General features: G+C 39.5%; 2 protein-coding genes and 1 long non-coding RNA gene across 5 annotated transcripts; 1 reads left to right on the top strand and 2 right to left on the bottom strand.

Moving 5' to 3' along the window:
- Nucleotides 1-1,556: 1,556 nt before the first annotated feature.
- LOC138209162 (uncharacterized) lies at nucleotides 1,557-4,863 on the bottom strand. The gene is made up of 6 exons (XR_011179143.1): nucleotides 4,832-4,863; nucleotides 4,191-4,265; nucleotides 3,782-3,812; nucleotides 3,568-3,683; nucleotides 3,297-3,329; nucleotides 1,557-2,254 (listed from the first exon to the last, which is right to left on the bottom strand). It is a non-coding gene; the product is annotated as an uncharacterized lncRNA (long non-coding RNA).
- A 1,281-nt stretch (nucleotides 4,864-6,144) lies between these two features.
- Nucleotides 6,145-8,720, top strand: LOC138209586 (COMM domain-containing protein 1-like). 2 transcript variants are annotated; one of them, XR_011179169.1, is made up of 3 exons: nucleotides 6,145-6,321; nucleotides 6,874-7,204; nucleotides 7,441-8,720. XR_011179169.1 is itself a non-coding variant. In XM_069168268.1 (2 exons), exons 1-2 carry the CDS (start codon nucleotides 6,148-6,150, stop codon nucleotides 7,024-7,026), a joined length of 327 nt encoding a protein of 108 aa, XP_069024369.1. In that variant the 5' UTR covers nucleotides 6,145-6,147; the 3' UTR covers nucleotides 7,027-8,720. The 2 variants fall into 2 exon arrangements, 1 of the variants encoding a protein (XP_069024369.1); XM_069168268.1 differs by having other exon boundaries at nucleotides 6,874-8,720.
- A 483-nt stretch (nucleotides 8,721-9,203) lies between these two features.
- p2rx3b (purinergic receptor P2X, ligand-gated ion channel, 3b) lies at nucleotides 9,204-19,238 on the bottom strand. Of its 2 annotated transcripts, none has more exons than XM_069168267.1 (12): nucleotides 19,117-19,238; nucleotides 16,442-16,577; nucleotides 16,271-16,348; nucleotides 14,932-14,992; nucleotides 14,668-14,761; nucleotides 13,023-13,100; nucleotides 12,799-12,940; nucleotides 12,381-12,517; nucleotides 11,110-11,203; nucleotides 10,762-10,827; nucleotides 10,091-10,168; nucleotides 9,204-9,344 (listed from the first exon to the last, which is right to left on the bottom strand). In XM_069168267.1, the coding sequence occupies exons 1-12, from the start codon at nucleotides 19,236-19,238 to the stop codon at nucleotides 9,225-9,227; spliced, it is 1,206 nt and encodes a 401-aa protein (XP_069024368.1). In that variant the 3' UTR covers nucleotides 9,204-9,224. The 2 variants fall into 2 exon arrangements, with proteins under 2 accessions (XP_069024368.1, XP_069024367.1); XM_069168266.1 differs by having other exon boundaries at nucleotides 14,932-15,001; nucleotides 16,277-16,348.
- Between the last annotated feature and the right edge of the window lie 284 nt (nucleotides 19,239-19,522).

Here is a 19,522-nt window from a genome sequence, read left to right as displayed (position 1 = left end):
CTGGTTTCTTCTTTGGAGAGTTTTAACCTGCATTTGTGGACTCAGCGATGAACTGTGTTCACAGACGATGGTTTTCACAAGTGTTTCTTAGCCAAAACAATCATTTAAATTACAGAATTGTGTCAAAGCTGCAAGTGGTGTAGCAGGAATTCATTTCAAAGGACCAACTACAGTTTCTTTTAATGAACTTTAATACATTGTCTCAAACAAGCGGCTCATGTTCATAATTTATATCTCAGGTTGACTTTGCAATGAACAACATATATTTATTCCATTAAACACAGAAGTTTTTCATTGTGAGCTGTAAATTTGAATTGTTGTTATTGAACTCTGTCTGGTGTCATTTGCCTTTTTTAATAACTTAGACACTCTTTTCTTTCTCCTTCTTCATTTTAATTCCTGTTTTGATGATTCAGGGTGTTATGTTTTAAATTGTGCCTAATTTTTTCATAAAGTGCTTCTTGAATAACAAAAACATTGCATGGAGTACAATTATTGTAATTTGTATTTTCTGATTTGATAATTTAGTCTGCAGTCAGTCAGGTACCATGCCATCCCAAACAGAGGGTAGAAGATGATTAAAAGGGGATATTCTAATAGGATATAATCGATCAAAACTGTGAAATGATATTTGTAATGCGACATACAACGTTACGGACTCACAATGTTTGCAAAGCTCCAATCTAAAAGAGCAGAACATCAGAGGATTGAATAAAGTATACAACTAAAATGTCATTAGAATACAGACAAATAACTACTCCAAATACTGTGGAAACATTTCAATGAAACTTTATTTTTTGTTGAAAACAAACAGTGTATTATATTTGAACTGACTAAATGAATGGCATATACAATAGCACAGACAAGAATGAACTGACTTTCATGATTTCTGAAACATCAATCTTCGTATATGAGGGCACTGTGCTCGGATACATGACCGTGTGCAGAGATGTCTTCTATTGTGAAGTATTATCACATCTAGTTTTTACATTACGTTTGGTTACGTTTCATATCCTCCTGCAAGATTTTAAGAAACAACTATGAACTTTCCCTCCACTCCTCCACCCTTCTCTGCTCCTCCTAAATCTTCTGTTTCCTCCCTCCTCTGCTTCTCTTCGTCTTCTGCAGATGATTAATTCATTCATTTCTCCACCGGTCTACATTTGCTCCATCCTCTGTCTTCCCCTCTGCTCTGCTTTTTCTTTTTGTTACTTGCCTGCATCCTCCTCTCACTCTGTGACTCTACTCCCTACTTTTGCTTTTGCCAATGCCGCCTGTAATACTTTAATAACGCTTCTATTGCTGACTTTCAGGTCACCTTGTGAGGCAGAAACTCCTTCACTCTTATTGGCTTTTTTAAATTTCTTTATTTTTTGCCTCTGGCGTACCTTCATCTGTCTTTGTGCTCTTTCCGGTCTCTGTTCACTCCATGTCATCTGCCACCCTGATGCCCCTCCCCTTCCCTCCCCTCCCCTTCCCTCTCCTTCCCTCTCCTCTCCCCTCTCCCCTTCCCCGCCCTCCTACTCCCTCTCCCTCTCCCTCTCCCTCTCCTCCTCTCCCCTCCTCCTCACCCTGTTGCTAATTATCTGAATAACAGTAAGGTGTAACCTTACCACGGGTGGAGCAGCTCATGCACGTCACTGTGCCTCTTTGTTCTTTGCACCGGAATATGTTGTGAAGACCGATCTGCTTCCCGAGTCTTTCGAGTGATCCCCTTTGGTTCTCCTCAGGTATGTCTGGACCATTACGAGGTTTGAATACATCAGAAAACACAACAGCGTAATTCTTCCATTTCTTAATTTGCTTTATGCTTTCGAGAATGCTCCATTTATGATTTTCACTGGTGCATCTTTGATCACACGGGGAGGCCAGGATGTAGAAAAGCAACAAATCCTCTTGGTCCAGATTATTGACTAAGGTGTTGAAGTTCTGTAGGACACGATACTCTGCATGATCAGCTTGTCCATCGCGAACTTTATCAGAACATTGATTCATCACGTCCGCCCATGTTTTCACCCCTCTTGGACATTTTTTCAGAACATGCGGCCACTTCACACTCTCATCAGGACACTGACTGAACACATTGGGCCACCGCAGGACTGTGGCAGCCACCACCGTCTGGCTAGTATACACTTCACATCTGAGAATCTCCTCCTTCACTGTGTTGCCACAGTCAGTGACTTTACTGATATCAAACTCTTTCTTGTCCCTGTTGTATGGGATGCTCACCGCCAGACTGAACATGGGCCGTCTTCTGTCAAAGGAAACCATTACACAGAATATTAGCCATTAAAAACATAGTAGCATCACAGTGCAGAAGATGTATGAAAGTATTGACTGATTAAACAAACCAAACTAGACTGTGGAATTCAGTCACATATCGTTCAGGGTATCTGTTATTTCTGCCCTTCATGATGTGCAGCACGAGCTAAAGAGCACCTTCAGCACCAGATTCATCCGACCGCTGTTTCAGGGAGCGATACAGGAGGTCCTTCTTACCACGCAACCCCGTATCACGGCAAAACGTGACATAGACACACCGGTCCGCTGCAGCAAAACGTGAAATAGTCACGCTTTGTGCTGTCCAGGCGTGAAAGTTACACGTTTTCCCGTCATGGACGAAAATAAAACCTACTGCAAGCTTAGAGCCATGTGATTGACCGGAAAATGAAACTTTTATCAAAGACACGTGGTTGAGGATAAAAAACAACATAAGAAATACATCGTCACCTCCTGGATTTGAACCGTATCAACCTGCATGACAGAGTGTGACCAATGCCAAGTATAAGTCTAAGTCTGTGTATTCCACACTTTGCCGTGATACTGGGTGGCACCAGGTGCCGTCAGACTCTCCAACTCGTTTGCTTTTGCTCGGCCTGCGGTCACAGAACTGGGCTGAACGTGTTTTTTCACAAACGACCTCTGAGATAATGAAGGTCATGGAGAGAGGTGGAGATTTAGTCCGTAACTTCCACCACTCTGCACTTGTGCGACAGAAGCCAGAACTGACCGGCCTGTACAAACACGCCCCTGTGTTGTATTTTTACCTTGTATTTTACTGTGTTGTATTGTATGTACCTGACAGCTGCGACACTTTAATTTCCCTCAGGGGATGTCTGGATATCGTCCTATAAAAGTGAGAATGTTGTATATTCTAGCATCTGTTCCGTGAGTCACGTGTTTGCACAAATTTATCTGAGTGATCTTATCAGTTTATGTCTTTTTCTGTTTTTCCTCTTTATTTCTCAATGTTGTTATGAAAAGTGCTAAATGAGAGAAGTTAATCATCTACTGACCTTTGACCCCCGCTAACGTAGCTTGGTCTATACCTGCCAAAGGAAACAGAAAGACATGTTCCTACTGTGTCTGCTCATTTACACCGATCCTATAATTTGTCAGCAACAGGATTAATATAAACAGACATTCAATGCGTAATAGTTCGGTGTAATATACTGAAATCTATGAAAATAATTGATTTCTTCTGCAAAGCCAGTTATCGCAACACAAAATGAGATGAAAGATAAATTACTCGTCACACTGGGACTGCTGTTTTAAATAAAAACTCACTTGTTCAACATTTCTTGTACAATCGGTCCAAGTTTGTTCTGGTCCAAAGCAGCCGAACTGTTTCCAGCAGACATCCACAAAGTCACCAACACAGCGAGCCACCACAGGACAGACATCTGATTTGTTTTAGTTTTTTGAAACAGCATCAGTGTAGAAGATTAAAATCAGTTTGCAAAAAAACAAACGTGTCAAACAACATGATGAGAGTGCTCACCTTCACCGCTGCAGCTCACAGGACCGACAACCTGAAAGTTAAAGACCCAAAACCAACAGTCATGAAGAGCATGCTGAAATCCTTCCTTCTGTTCATGCTGTCTTTCTAATGTGCTTCCATCGAAGATCACTGATCAAAACTAACAACCTTTGTTCTGTGCAGAAAGGTTTTCTAATCTATTATCACAAACTGAAAGTCTCAAAAGTAGTTTAAAAATATTGTGAAACTCACCTTCAGTGTCACTAAACACCCTGACTTATCCTGGAGATCATGTTAAAGATGTACATAATAATAATGTTGCTCAAAGTGCATTTAAAAGCATTTTAAATCTTGGACTTCAACTGTCCATTATTTTGTATCATAGATTCTTGATTAATCTTTTGCCAATATTAAATTATTTGAAAAAAACCTTCAAATATCAGTTCCTGGAAGCTCACGGTGACGAGTTCAGACGTGCTGCTCTGAATGAGGAACGGCCTGAAACCTAAAATAAAAGCACACAGTTGAGAAACTGAACATAGAAAATGTTCAAATTTTTAAATGATTAACTGATTATCAAATCAATTTCATAAAAGATATACAAATATTAGTCAGTACATGACTAACCTCGTAAAAAGCTCAGTAAGTAAACATATCAAACTTGGAGACAGCTGTTGTCTTACAAGGATGTTTTCAAAGTAAACAACTCGTGACAGTTTTGGGAAACTCAGGAGAATTCATGGTGCTGTTGAGCTCTACAGCTGCTTCTGTTGAGCAACAATGATAGTTTCACTTCAATGTGACTTAATAACCTTCATATTTATAAAACTGATACGTTTTTAAATATTTGAAAGATGACAGTCTTTATGAAAACAATTGTCTTTCATTCAAACTTTTTTGCCCGTTCAAAATCATTATTTGCCAAATTTGAACCTTTTGAACAAGAAACTGACAAATTCAAATTCCAAAACCGGATTATTTTCTATTTCTTCTGCTCCTTGCTGAGAGATGTTGAGGAGAACAAGTTTTATCATTTTAAGAGCTGAAGTCAGCCAAGTGAAAATCTTTTACCTGCTGGTGGAGAACGACGTCTACCAGAGAGCTGCTGTCGAAGTGAACGCAGTCACCAGGAAGAGAGGTTTTTATAGAGGAGCGCTCAAACAGGTTTCAACCCTCTGGTGGCTCTATGTCCATATTTAAACACCTCACTAAACATATGAGGAAGAAGAGGAGCGAGATATTCTTCAATTTGATCACTTGATCTCAGACTGACTCGTGTTGTCACTTTGCTCCGAACCTCTGCAGACCTGCTTTTGGCTGCTTTGAGCTGAAGGAGGCACTTTGAGTGCTCACAGTTGGAGGCCTTTCACTGATTAGTGACTTTCATTTTTTTATTTGAAATGAACAAACAGCACGATCATTTTGACAATAAGAAAAAAAACTGTCCTCTGTTTCTGAGATCTGAAGACACATATTGAACTTCATCTACTTGCGCTCTGATTATTTGTTAGTTTGTTAGTTATTTGTCTATTTTCTTTACTCAACCTTTTTTCCTCATATTTCACCCGAACAGTAAGGGCTGCTGTCCTGGAAGTCTTTGCTTCATCTCGGTCCTCCTTCTCTGTTCCCCGATGCTACAGCCTCATCCACATTCAAACTCTTTCTTCTTTATCCTTCTGGTACCTCCCTACTTCCATTTACTTCCATTTATCACTCCCTTACTCGCTTCCATACACCTCCTCCTCACTCAGCTCAGTCCGGAGTCCTTTGCAGCTATAAATCAGCTCCAGTTTGAAACAGTCCATTTATCTGCTGAAATCAATTCTTTGTTTCAGTGTCACCAAAACTGAAATGAATATAAATAAACAAACCTGATGTAAATGCAAGTTTGATGAACATTAGAGCGAGAGAGAGAAAAAAAAGGAAAGTTTTGAACATTGTTTATTCCAGCTGCTCAAAAAGCTGGATTGTCTTGCTTTTGTTTTTCAAACATTGGCTTGGATGTGTTTTTATGACATTTACACTAATATATGACATCATGAAATATGAATTATTGATTTTCTACGTAACAATGACAAGGACGTGATGAGGACATGGGCCTGTTAAAAACTCTAAGATGGAATCAGTCACATATTGAAGATGAATATGCCTTGTTTGGTCATCAGACATAATAAATGCTTCAGATGAAACACAGCCTGACTGTTCTCAGACCGGGTATGAAGGGTTCTGCGTCTTCTGTCATATAGAACAACTCGGGGAGGAACAAAGGAGAAGTCACGTAAAACATAAATAAATCAATCAAAATCAAAAACTGCTACTCCCACAATGCCACGCGGTCCCAGGATTTCACGTGATGCGGCGTCATGTGATCAGAAGGACGAGCGAACATGGCGGACGTGGAGGCGACGAAGTCTCTGAGCGGTCTGTTGAACGGAATCGCTCAGAAAGTGTATTACAGCAACGGAGAGATCACCGAGGAGCTGCTGAAGGACGAACTTTACCCCGAACTGTCGCAGGACGAGTTCACGGCTCTGCACGAGAAGATGAGAGGCCTGCTGAAGGTGATGAAGCTCTCATGACCTGCTGCTGCGGGATAACATCCAGTTTGAATTCATCCCTGGAATCACTCAGGACTGTTTATACAAATGTGTGGAACTGATAGAACACTTCCAATAATCACTTGAGAGTTTGGACAGTCATGAAAACGCATCGATGTGGAGAACAGGAGCTGACAGTCAGCTGGTGAAATGGTGTTTTGTGTTGGTGTGTTTTGTGAAGTTTCCAGGGAGGTAAGGTGAATAAATCCTGGTTGTCTGTGTACATGTTGATGTTTAGTGGTGACACTCTTCAAACTGCTCCTGCACGTCCCACCTGCGGCCAGCAGGGGGCAGCACTAACTATCCTGTTGACAGTGGAGGAGCTCCAAACAGTCACGTTGCACTTTCTCTTTATTTCATCCAGTTAATCTTTCGAGTTAAAATGCACACAAAGACCAATCATTTATCGAAGGTCACTTGTTTTTTTACATGCATCAGTTTATGATAAATATAATCATTTTAAAGATGAATCCTGACAGTGGTATATCCCGCTTCATGTCCTCCTCCATGTCTCAGTCCATCGCCACAGCAGACATGGACCTCGCCCAGCTGGAGATCTTCCTCACGTCTTCAACTGTCTGCTGCTCCACAAACCACAAGGCTCTTTTCAGAGCCACCTTCATCTCCACTAAAGAGCTTCTTCGTCTCAACATCTTTCCGTTCAATTAACAGATTCATATTAAATTATTTGATTTATTGACAGTAAGGCCAAATTTGTGTTTACACAGATTTTTGAGCTGCTGTGCCATTAATTCACGTGAAGCACCAGCAGTAATGAATTAATTATTAATAATTACAGTTGCTGTTGTTCCTCACAGATGAGTTCTGCTCCGAGGAAGAAGAAGCAGTGAGTTTATTTTTTTAACATGTTAAATGTGTTGTGAGAAATGATTTGCATGATGTGTGTGTGTGTGTGTGTGTGTGTGTGTGTGTGTGTGTGTGTGTGTGTGTGTCATAAATCACTGCTACACTGTACCAGTTGAGATTTTAAAAAGATTAAAAAATAACTAGTGTATAAACAGGCCAAGAGACCACTAGATTTCTACCAAATTAATCCAGAATTGTTTTCATTTTGAGTGACAGAAACCTCAGGGCTCGATGTGATGCACATGAAGCCAATACTCTTCCCTTAAAGACGAATACATGGCGACGGGCTGACAGGTGGCAGCAGCTCCTGAAAAGATAAAACAACCGGTATTTTTTACTCACCTGGATTTGAAGAGAACATGTTTCTCTGCTTTCTTCTCTGTACTTGTGCTCTCGTGGATTTCTGAAACATCGTCAGTTGCAGCTCGAGAACTTTTCCATTCAACATCCAGCATCCAGCAGGTACAGTCCAAGTGCCCACGTGTTCTTGCTCTGCCCATGTGACAATTTATCCCAGAATGCATCTCTCACCGTTTTCAGTGGTCATGGCGGAGGAGAAGACCCACAACTGTCGGTCGATTTTTACTACTAGTACGACTGTACTGGACTGAAGTTTAAGATTTTTTTTTAAGGCAATGATTTCATTGTCTACATTTTAAATCTGTGGTCAATTTATCAGAAGAGCAGAGTTGAAATGTTTCTCCAATTCTTTTGGAGCTGCTAACATGAACTGCTATCTTTCAAAATGACCGGGCCGTCAACGCTTATTGTTGCCTGCTGAGGACAGCTTCATCTTGAAAAGTCCTTTTGAAATTTGGCTCTGATGTCTCGGCAGTCTTTAAACATGAGACAATTAGTTTTGTGTTTATGGGATGTTTAACTTTGACATTGTACTAGAGCGCTGTCTTTGTACTTGTGAATACATTATTTGCTCGTCTTTATTCTCTGTTGTACAAACCTTTTGTACACATGTGGCCAATCTTAACACTGAGATCAGAAATTATAACAAGAGGAACAGTACAATACAAAACAAAAACAAAACAAACAAAGCAACAACAAAATAATCAAAGTTCCACTTCATAAATTAGATTATTTACATTTTGGATTTGACTCAAGTTTTGTGTGAAATATAAGTTTTCCCACAGTCCAAACAGTCCAAAGACGTGCGTGCCTGGTTAACGTCCCTGTGCTCGGCTTTGCAGGAGCTCCATTAGCAACATGAGAAGATATCACATGCTGTTGCTCTTATTGAATTAGCTTTCTTTCTCTCCACATCATCCGCTTAATCTGTTGGAGGTTTTCCTGTCTCGTCCATCTCCCCGTTCCTCTATTTCTAATCCTCTTTACCATCTTAAAACCTCATTCAATTCATGTGGCATCTGAATGATTTCTATTTACCAACAGTCAAACTACTCAATTAAAATCAAGCAGACAAGTAAAGAGCGCATATTCATATGGATCAGTTCTGATGTTGCACAGAGCTTTTAATGCTTAAATCCATTTCTTAATGATCTGATAGGAATAAAGCCACATGCTGATTCAGCCTTCATGACAAAAGCAATACAGTGCTATTATGCTAAATAATTTCTGCCATGCACAGATACAGAAATGTATAACCACACACACACACACACACACACACTCAATAAAAGTATCAGATGAGAAACCACAGCAGAGTTATTAAAGAGTCAGTAAACCGCTTCATGCCAGCCGTCTCGTTTATTGCTGGTTTAGCATGAAAGAAGCTGCGTTGCTGTCAGGTCTAATTCTCTATGCTATATGTCACCATGCAAACACACTCATGCTATTTTTATATTTACTCATATATGTATCTGTCCTTGTCTGTAGCTGTTTTGAATTAGTTTGGTGCACTATAGCAACAATTGGAGGTTCTTCAGATGCTGTTTGACATTGACATATATATACATGGGTTTTACTGAGCACTATACAAACAGAGTCACACTGACACAACTTAAAATATGGTTGTTGCTTCTGTCCATTTAGGTGTAGTGTTCAATAGAAAAGGCCCCTGAGTCACTGGACCTCATGATGGTCTGTCTGAGTGACAGCTGGGAGCGATACAAGCCGTGGTTTGGAGAGTCCAGCGGGTTGTCTGACACCTACAGAAGAGAGAAGTTACACTTTTTAGGATCATTAAACTTGTCTGCAGGCGTAAGTGGGCAGCTGTGATGAAGCTCTCATAAACCCAAGCAGACAGACTCCAGCTGTACGCAATTCAGCATAATTCAGGTTGTTAATCTGTTTTGGGAGCCAAATCAGAGCCACTAGCCTCCCTTACATGAACACTGTAAAGGCTGTATGTGTTGCTTGATGTCTGTGTGTGCAACTGCTTCCTAACATGTTAACTATAACAACTTACACGAGTGATGATTCGTCAGTGTTGCGTTTTTCTACTTGTTCTGGCCCATATTTTATGCAGATGACTCCCTCATCAATTCCTTCTTGACTCCAAAAACACAACACAACTGGGCAAAATACAAGTGTCAAATAGTAAAAAACAACTTTTCCTTAAAGCCTCCTTCAGTCCAATTAATAATTAAGTTATTATCCAGACCCAGAATCTGGCTCTATTTGACCCTTTAAAAAAAAAAAAAAAAAAAAAAAGTATACTTTTACTCAGCATGCGTAGGTCCAAATCTTTATCACTGGCGGATGCACAGTTGTAGAAGACAGAATACTGGAACTCTCAGACCAATCATCTTCAATTTTAATGTTTTTGCCAACAATGAATCGAAGATGATTGATCTGTGAGTGCCAATATTTTGTCTGATTTGAACGTTGTGACTACTAACATCAGATCTAGTGAGGTGCAGATTACATTTATTGTAAGAAGCAGGTATTTTACCTCTTCAAATTTCTTGGCCTTGTACTGCTCCGCCCCTTTCAGGAAGTTCAGCAGTATGATGTCACACAGCACTGTACCCTAATAATGAAAGCAATTAGGACAAAACTCTTTAGTTTATAAGAGTAGACGTTCAACTCTAAAAGGATCTGTCTGTAGGCTGCAGCACAAAGAAGGAAATGACAGAAATGACGGACAAAAAAAGAAGCCGTTTAACAACGTTTACCTGCGATAGAAAGAAGCACAGAAATCAAGGAAACATGGCCAAACAGGAAGTAACATAAAACAGGCAAACAAAATGCTTCTGAAACGCTCCTGGTGGGATGTGAAGCCGTGACGGACATGTGTTCAGTGGAATATGCGGGAAAGGGTACACGTCATGAATTTCTTGTAGAGCCCAAAAGAAGCCCAAAATACCCTGAAAGCGTGTTAACCATGTTTTAAAACTGAGTCAAATTCAGGTAAGTTTCAGCAAGAAAAGGTGAATTATTTTAAATTTAAGTCCAGCAAAGATCAAATTGTACTTGAGCAAATTCTTAGTCATTGACATTAAAGAAAACATTTCTGTTCAATTAATCACTTCTGGAAAAAGAAAGCAAAGCCACTAAATGAAAAATAATGAATACAAAATGAACCTTTATGCTGGTTTTGCCAAGTATGTAAGTAAAACTCACCACTCCCACCGACGTGAAGGCTGCCACCATGTTAATGAGTGTCGGGATCATGTTGAACTTCCCTGCCTTCACAGAAAGAGCAGTCGTTTATAACAGCAGGTTTCAGTCTCCTGGAAGCAGCGCTCTATCAGTGTAAAAATTATTTATTTAAAGTATCTGAAATTGTCAAAAAGCGTAAATACAGATCCACGTCCTTGTGGATTTATTCATAATGGATTTGCCAGTAGACACACTTAAAGCTTAGTCATATTGTACTTCTCTCTGAGTGAACAGGTTTAATTCTGTTGAACTGATTATTAACGACTGTCCGAATCTCACAACCTGACACACACTAAAATATATACTCACATTTCCATTGACCAGAACATCAAACCTAATAGCGTAGGCTTTAACCAAAGTGCGGTAGTCCGTCCCATTTTCCATCTTGTAGTATTTGGCAAACCTATACAGTCACACAAATCACACCACCAGTCAATTTGGACGTAATAGGAAAAACAATCATAAGTAATCACACTATTACCACATGTTTATCTCATATTGAACATGTTGGAGCCCCACGTGGAGTCTTTGCTGTCAATAAATTCAGCAATGAAATCATTTTCACCTTTTTATATCATAAAAACATTTTCATAGAAAAGGATTTTCCTTTTATGTAACTATATTTTTTTGTCATGACACTATTTCATGTCGGTTTCTATTTCGTATCACTTTTCAAAACATCATTGCCTTCCCACCTGCCAGTCAGACAGGCTCAACAACTGCTATCAGTTTGCATCTGTTAGCTGGAGCAATAAGAAAAGGCAACTAGAAGTAAATAAACACAATACAGACAGAAACATCTTTAGTAACCCTCTTTGTAAAGGTTATGTGTGGATTTCATTATGAGCACATTCAAGGTTGTTTTTTTGAAACGCTTTATAAATGGTGATAATCATGCTTGGCAACTTATAACAAAGTTTCTAAAGTATTTTAATGGTTGACATTGTGTATTTAGAATTAACAATGCTTTATACGTCATGCAGAAGTATAATACACAATTATATGTAGTTGTATAATCCTTTATTACTATTATTTTGCCTATTTTTATCTATTATTAGGCAAACAAAGTTGACATAAGCCGATATAGAAGTTTTCTACCTGTTAGTTACATGAAGTACTGTTGTCATAACATTAAATAAAGTAGTGCTGGAATAAAGTTCAAGTGCTTCTGTAACTCATTCTTCATTTCCTTCATTGGTCTATTTGAAACAAGTACCTGAGGTTTAATTTTCCCATTTTAAGACAAATCACCATCCATTTCTCGTTGGAATTTCTGCTGCATGACAACTTCTACATTGTTCTGTTATTACAGACATATCACGTCGATCCTGAACTTGCTCAATGACTCACTTCCGCTTTTATCCTTATAATAGGGCAGCAGTTGTAATTATGGTTGGGAAGGTCACATTTTTCTGAAAGCTCCAGTGTTTTCAACAGGCAGATTCATAGTTATCTTACAGACTGTGTATTTCTTGTGTAAAAGTGGAAGTTGGGGGATTAAATGTTGTTGCTAGAGCTGCGATCATAAGTATCTGCCCTGACTTTCATGGCAGTCCAATCTGTAATTGTCCGCTAAATACCTGAAGTTGTAGCCAGGTGAGACGGCGTTCTTCTGCGACATGGCGTCCAGTCGGGTGAAGGAGTACGAGGGATTACAGTGGTCATCTGACTTGTCCAGATCGCACATCCAGCCGATCTTTATTCCGATCACTCCTCCCTCACGCAGTAATCAGGAGAAGAGGCACATGGATGAGTGTGTTTGAGCTCGACCCGAATTCAGATTTCTTTATTGAAGTTATATTTACATTTATTTGTCCTTTCTTTGCCCACTTCTTCCCTATCGTCTTGCTTTCCCCCATCGTATCTGCATTATAACTAATCAGTATTTTACTGGTAACTGATTCATTCACCTGAAGTCCAGCGTAGATCACGGGTTGGCTTTTAAGGACGGGACGCATCTTTGCCCCCAAAACCCTTAAAAACATCCGTTGTCTTTACCTTGTCTGCCAGTTTGGTGAAGTTCTGCTGCGCGTAGCGGACGACGTCTCCCACCCTGAAGATGGGGCAGTACGTGTTGTTCACCATGTCGAAGTTACATCTTTTGATGTAGGCGTCGGTGATCGTCGGAAGGAAGTTCCCTCTGCACACATACATCATCAGCGTGTCAGACTCCATCGTGACAGTCATCACCACCGTCATGTTTAACTGTAAGTGTGTCGTACTTAGTGTAGTTGAAGGTTGGGAAACGGATGCTATTCTTAATGAAGATGGTGAAATTTTCCACTTCCATCATCGGGGTACTGAGGAGATGAGAAAAGAACCATAATTATTCTACAGCAAGTCTTCTATTTTCAACATACTATCAATGTACTTAGTATACTAATGATATATTATTATTGCAAGTAAAAAATATGCTGTACGGTTCTGGGTAGATTATAATTCCCTTTCTGAGACCACTGATAAAATAATTTGAGTAATATACAATATAAATACACAAAATTACAATTCAAGTGTTTTAAATTCAAAATATACTGAAGTACTACTGGGAGTATTTTTAATGAGTGCATTTGTAATACACTTTTGTTGCACTTATATACATCACAAAATACAACAATGTGCTCGAAGTGTATTCATTTGTTTCTCCAAATAATCACAATTCTGATCATCTTCCCTGAAGTGGGCTGAAGGCAGAAATCACAGGTGCCTTAAAGTCCAACGAGAACAATCTGCAGTATAGATATGTATTACCATGGATACGTGAGTCTGGGTTGAAGTACATATTATGAGCTGCTGTCAGGATGAACCTGTATGCAGTCATTTGGATTTGCCTACCAGCAGTGTTGGCAAGGTCACTTTTGAAATGAAATGGGTCACATTACTAGTTGCCCCATGAAAAATGTAAGTAATTGGTTTATCAAGGTATTGTAACTTTGGATTACTTTCCGAGTCCTTTCTAACAAATGTTTTCAACTGGAAAATCGAGCTAAAAAGTCCTAAAAATATATATTTATTAAACTCTGCTGTGTAAACCTGCCCGGATGGGCAACAAATATGAAACTACATGATGTGTCGAGAGGTATTTTATTTTATTATAATTAATTTACCTGCACAGACGTTTTCTCAGGTTTGACGTTGATTATTTCGATGTAAACAAGCTTTACACCGTACAGTGGTTTGAATGAAAACATTATCGGAAGTGAAAATTGGCGTGGTTGCTCAGAGCAATGAATGTGGATTATACAGCAGACAAGAGACGATGAGAATTCAAAAAAGAATCTGAATGCAAACTGCCAAATGGATGAAAACTGTCCAGACGTAGACGGAGACGAATCTTAACACTTCTGTTGCAAGATGCAAAGCAAGAGAATTCATGTTTTACATTCTATATTTTACCAAAAAGAATCTATTTGGATGTAACCTCTTTGTTCTCACCAGCATTTTGAATAGCAACTGTATTTTAATAACAGTAAATATAATAGATTACATTTACTTCTTTTTTTTAACTTAATTAATAACTAAACTCTGAACATCTTCCACCACAAACTAAAAACACACCTCTCCAGACTTCACCTTGAACAGGAGAACTTTAGTATCTTAAAATGACACTTACTGATAGAACTTTGTAGTTCGGCTTTCTGGAAGAAATGATCTTTTCTTGATTCTTGTTGTTCTGGTTTTGTACCCTCATGGTTGAAATGAACTTATTGTAAGTCGCTTTGGATAAAAGCGTCAGATAAATGTAATGTAATGTAATTGCATGACTTTGTTTCATGGCTGACTAGTTACTCCCCAACACTTCCCAACAGTACAGAGCCATTTAGCAGAGCCTCACAGAAGGTCTTTATCTCACACACGGTCTCAGCTTACGTCTTGATGGTGTCGATCTCGGCGGGACACCAGCCCTTAATCTCGCACATCTTGATGGTGGTGTTGAAAGGAACACATCTCCCAGTGAGAATTCCTGAGCAGGAACGCAAACAGGAAAACCAAAAGGTAAATGTGAGGGTCAGAAGTAATAAAACAGTTTGATCTAAATAATAATAATAATAATAATTATCACAAAATGTTTCACATCACATACTCTGAAGCAGAACTGAGAAGAGAGGAAAAGAGACAGACGGGAGGTCTCACCATAACTTCCTGGCTTTTTGAAGTACTTGCTGCAGTTGCTGTCCTGGGTACAAATAAACTTCTTCTCACTCTGGGTAACACACAACCCCACACACACATTAAAGCTGCATCGTACTTATTTTATGATAACAAAACATCAAGTGAACGTGTGTAATTAGAACGAAGGCACTTTGAATGACTGACCCACAGCAGTTTCTTTCACCTCAATGTTTTACATCCCTCAAATTCCCCCAAAAGGCTCCCAGCTACATTTGCGTTCCCTCGATGTAAATGTTGTGCTTCTCTCAATACTTTTCTTCTTCCATTTCTTCCGAGCCACATCTCTATTTCCACTCAGCTGCTTCGGTCCATGTGAACAGTTGAGGCTTTGTTCACTTTGACATTTCATTTAAAGCCAATGTTTGGTGTCTATAATATGCAGGTTTTGGTGTTATATCATTGAAGGGCTTCCTACACTGGTCAGCAGTTCTCTTGATACCAGGGGAGGATTTATTAATAATATCGTTATGTCTTCCAAAGGCCGTGATCACCCCGTGCAGGCCGACTCATAAGTACCATAAATTGGGTGATTAGAGCCTGAACCTCCAGACAAGTCTGTCACTGTCCTCCAGCGTACAGCTTGAATGTCGGTGTCGGTCTGCTCCTTCTTCATTCATAAGAAACTGACAGTCTGCTGCGTCACAGCGGTCTTAAAGGGAGTGAGAGGAGCTGGTTTGATTGGCCACGATTACACCTTGTAATAATTTATTTCGTATCCCCCTCGGTGCAAAGAAAAGAGCTTTTAGTGTGTTCAGCTATAAAACGCTGCCAGTTTAAGTCAACACTCTGAAGATACTTCGGGAAAGAGATGATGTGACACTTCACGTGATGCATTTAAATAAATGTTAAATAGTCTGCACTTATATACTGCTTCATCCCCTTAGTGGTCTCCAAGCGCTTCCCACTGTTTCTCATTCACACACCAACGTAGCTACCGTGGAGCCGTGACTATTTGGATCTGCGGTGCCTCTATGACAGTATGTGTTAAAACCATTAAAAAAGATTGTGTCCCAGCTGTAACGGTAACAATCACATGACAGAAATAGCTACAACCACAGTACAGTTGTGCCACTTCAAGGCTGGAGTCATAATTAAAGCTACAATCTGTCTCAAGTGAGCAACTAGTTTGTGAAGCATTTATCAGCCAAAGACACTGATGTTTTTCCTCAGAAGTTGGTGGAGACCAAACCAAAGGTTAAAGCAGAGTGAACTAGCGTTCATCAGGCCAATAGAAAATAACCTCGATTGAATACTGATGCTCGCTGGCTGCATGAAAACACTGTTAGTGTTAGTGGCAGACTCTGACCTCAGGGCAGTGTCCTTGGACTTGATTCTCTGTGGTGATCAGTTTCGTGATGATGCAGAAGACCGAAGCTCCCTGCAGAAAACACACATTTATCCCATCACCACGTCTGCATGCTACTGTCAATCATTTATCCGTCCACCCGTACATCCATTGATCCATACGTACCTGTGTAGGGGTGACGTAGTCGGCAACATCCATCACCTTGTCATTGTACACTCCAAATCCTTTGACTTTGGTCATCACCGAGGATTCAATCGCTGTGTCTCTCACCTGGTAGGCCTTCTCATAGACGAACACCCACCTGAAAGACACACACAGCGCTGAATGTAGCTGAAGTGTTTTTTTATGATTTGTGGAAGCCGCTCCCACACTTTGGTCGTGCTTCTTTTTTTGTTTTGGAAATGTTTTTATTAATCGGATTAGATCCTTGTTCTTTTTCCCCACAGTTCCCGAAATTGTACAACGCAGCCAGTAAAGTCAAATAATCAACACATGTACCGTTTTCTCAGGAATGATGGCATGTTTATTTCAACATACAAACTTCTAATCCCGTCATGTGTCCATAAAACCAGTCTATCACATGTCTGCTTGACGTGAGGCAATGTACTTTTCCGTTAGAAATAACCACGCGGATACTAACTTGTAGGAATGTGGTGTTTGATCACGGCCTCTACGGCGGCGCTGCACTTCTTAAGGTTTATAAGGCTGTTGGAGGGCTGAATGACCCACGAACACTTCAGGGCAGTTGGTATGCAACGTAACTTAATGTGGCGGACCCTCGGGACCCTCAGCGGAGGGAGTGTGTCCGGACCGGTTGGTTAATCGGGCCACACCCTCCTCACCTGCTTTCAGGTTTCCTCGGTGCTCCAGCTTTCTGCCGGCTCCCTTCAGGGGGTTTTCAGTTCGCTCCTGAGTACGTTTATTTGTACCAGCATGTTTGATTTTCTTCTGTTGAACTTTTTATCCTTCTTCGATTAACCCGAGTTGGGTTTGCTTCTTGTTGTTTGTTCTGTTACAGCCCTGTTTTTAAATTTTAAATTTTACACTAAATAATTAGTGTGCCTTGTGTTTGGGTCCAACCAGCTCCTGAAACCTCACAGTGTGATTGTAAATACATAAGTACAACTTTTTTAAATGTTCAGGTAATTATAAAACAATGTAACTTCAAATTTTTGGGGGGATTCGCTTTTTATTTATAAGTATTTGAACCCATTTTTTCCAGGTTCAATCTGAACAAGAGGTACAGCTAATGTTAAAATACCTCGTGACCTGACATTGTTACCACAAATGTAAAACCAGAGAGAAGGTAATGTAATTCAACTCTTTAGTTGAATGAACTCAGACTTCCCAGCATGCTTTGTTTGAGAGATTGAACACTCTAGATCAACCGTGCGTTCCAACATCCAAGCTACCAGACTATTTAGTATGCCAGAAAAAGATTTAGTATGTCTCAGTACATAGTATGTTAGACGTAGGATGCCAAAAGTACCAGGATGTTCTACCACACGCGCTCGTATTTTGCAGACTGCAGGTCAGCGTGATACGCTGGCTGTTCTGACCCACAATCCTTTGTGCAGCGGAAGAAGAAGAGTCATTAAAATGAAGCGTACTCGTTCCAAATTTCATCCTTTTTCTTTTTACTTCAAACGTCGCACTACGGATCGCGACGGATATGACAAAGTGGGTCAAAGGTCAAGGCGCATTTTGTACTCATACTACATGCAACAGTACATACAGTACTTTTTAAGGTAAGCTGCAGTCTGTACTAAAAGCAAAAAGAAATAGTATGCATTTTGGAAAGCAGTTTTTTTTGTATTTGATGGAAACACGCACCACTGAAAGCTGCTTGTCTTGAATTCAAGTTCTATCTGTTTCATTTCATAATAATGAACATCTTGTAATTTATGATTATAAATATAGAAACCATATTTTACAGAAAACATGAATATATCTGATGTTCTTTTTTGTGGCAGTCATCAGCTGGTTGGGAGATCTTATCTTACAGGCCTCATAGTCTGAGTCATCCCATCAAATCATTGGAAGGCGATCTGTCTGTTGTGAGGGACATAAAGAACAACGGTCCTTGCTCTTCACATGCTGCCAGTTTACTGTCAGATGAAACTCAGTTAAAACGAGTTCATTAACAGCTAGTAGAGCCACGAATAAAGACCAGAGCAGCGTGTACTACAATATTCACTTTTGTATGTAAATATATAATAGAGCACCAAAAAAAATACATAGTATAATACATGTAAACACACATATAAGGCAACCTGATCTTCAATTTATGATATGAATCCTAATTTGAATGCACACACTACTAATTAATATTATGATGTGTAACCAGACGTACTAATACAAACAAGCCTCTTTATTATCACATTTATATTATTTTTAAAAAAAACACTATGCCAGCATAACGTGATCAGTTGACAAATTATATTTATTTAAGGGCGTGCTAATGAAATAAGGTTATTCTATGGAAAAAAGAAAACAAGAATTAGTCTAATCTGCTCTATATTTCTTGACATATTGAGCTTTTAGCTCATAACACAACACTTTAACTATAGTTGGTGAATAAATTTCATGAACTTCAATATTTCTAAATAAAATATAACTCAGTATTTTAATACTAAACACACAACACTTTGCAAATCACAAACATCATATCATTTACTTAGTATTCGGTAATCAGGGTGTGTAATTTATGATATTTAATGCCCAATCTATTACTTTAGATTTAAATATCATTTAAATATACTTTTCTGGAACAGGCAGCTGCTGTCATTTCATTTAACCTGACTAATGTAACTACTCTATCATACCAAACACATACTCACCCGATGAAGTAGGAGATGATCAGAAGCTGGACGACGCGGTTGATGATGCCGATGGTCCAGCTCTTCACCACCACCGACTTGGTGGTCTCATAGGTGAAGAAGTTTTTTATACAAGACCACATCCTAGTAGTGTGTAGGGGTGAGGAAATACATACAAGATGTCGTTTCAGTGTCTTCTGTGTGTGATGTTAATTATAGAAATTGAAAGAAAATGCTGGAACTGAAGTCCAAATGAAGCAGCTGTTAATCTATGTCCCCGTATGTGGCTGACATCTTAATTATTATTCAGTTCTGAAGAAAGGAAAAAGAAAAATACTTGTAGTCCAGTGTGGAGAGCCGTCACCACAGATCCAGAAGTTCTCACTGTGAAGCGGTTTATAAAATCCTCAAAGCTCAATCAGTCCAA

Source organism: Embiotoca jacksoni, unplaced genomic scaffold, assembly GCF_022577435.1.
Source record: "Embiotoca jacksoni isolate LCO1_2020_lvr unplaced genomic scaffold, fEmbJac1.0.p SCAF_4, whole genome shotgun sequence".
Taxonomy (NCBI): domain Eukaryota; kingdom Metazoa; phylum Chordata; class Actinopteri; family Embiotocidae; genus Embiotoca; species Embiotoca jacksoni.
This window is presented reverse-complemented; position numbering and strand designations above follow the sequence as displayed.

What these genes read in the sequence shown, in the direction of transcription:
- LOC138209586 (XM_069168268.1), top strand. Translation starts at nt 6,148, where the DNA reads ATGGCGGACGTGGAGGCGACGAAGTCTCTGAGCGGTCTGTTGAACGGA. An exon ending in AGATGAGAGGCCTGCTGAAG is followed by an intron (nt 6,322 to 6,873) that starts GTGATGAAGCTC and finishes TCCATGTCTCAG; the next exon opens with TCCATCGCCACAGCAGACAT.
- p2rx3b (XM_069168266.1), bottom strand. Translation starts at nt 19,238, where the DNA reads ATGTGGTCTTGTATAAAAAACTTCTTCACCTATGAGACCACCAAGTCG. An exon ending in CCAACCTTCAACTACACTAA is followed by an intron (nt 12,941 to 13,022) that starts GTACGACACACT and finishes GTATGTGTGCAG; the next exon opens with AGGGAACTTCCTTCCGACGA. An exon ending in AGGCCAAGAAATTTGAAGAG is followed by an intron (nt 9,345 to 10,090) that starts GTAAAATACCTG and finishes TCTCTTCTGTAG; the next exon opens with GTGTCAGACAACCCGCTGGA.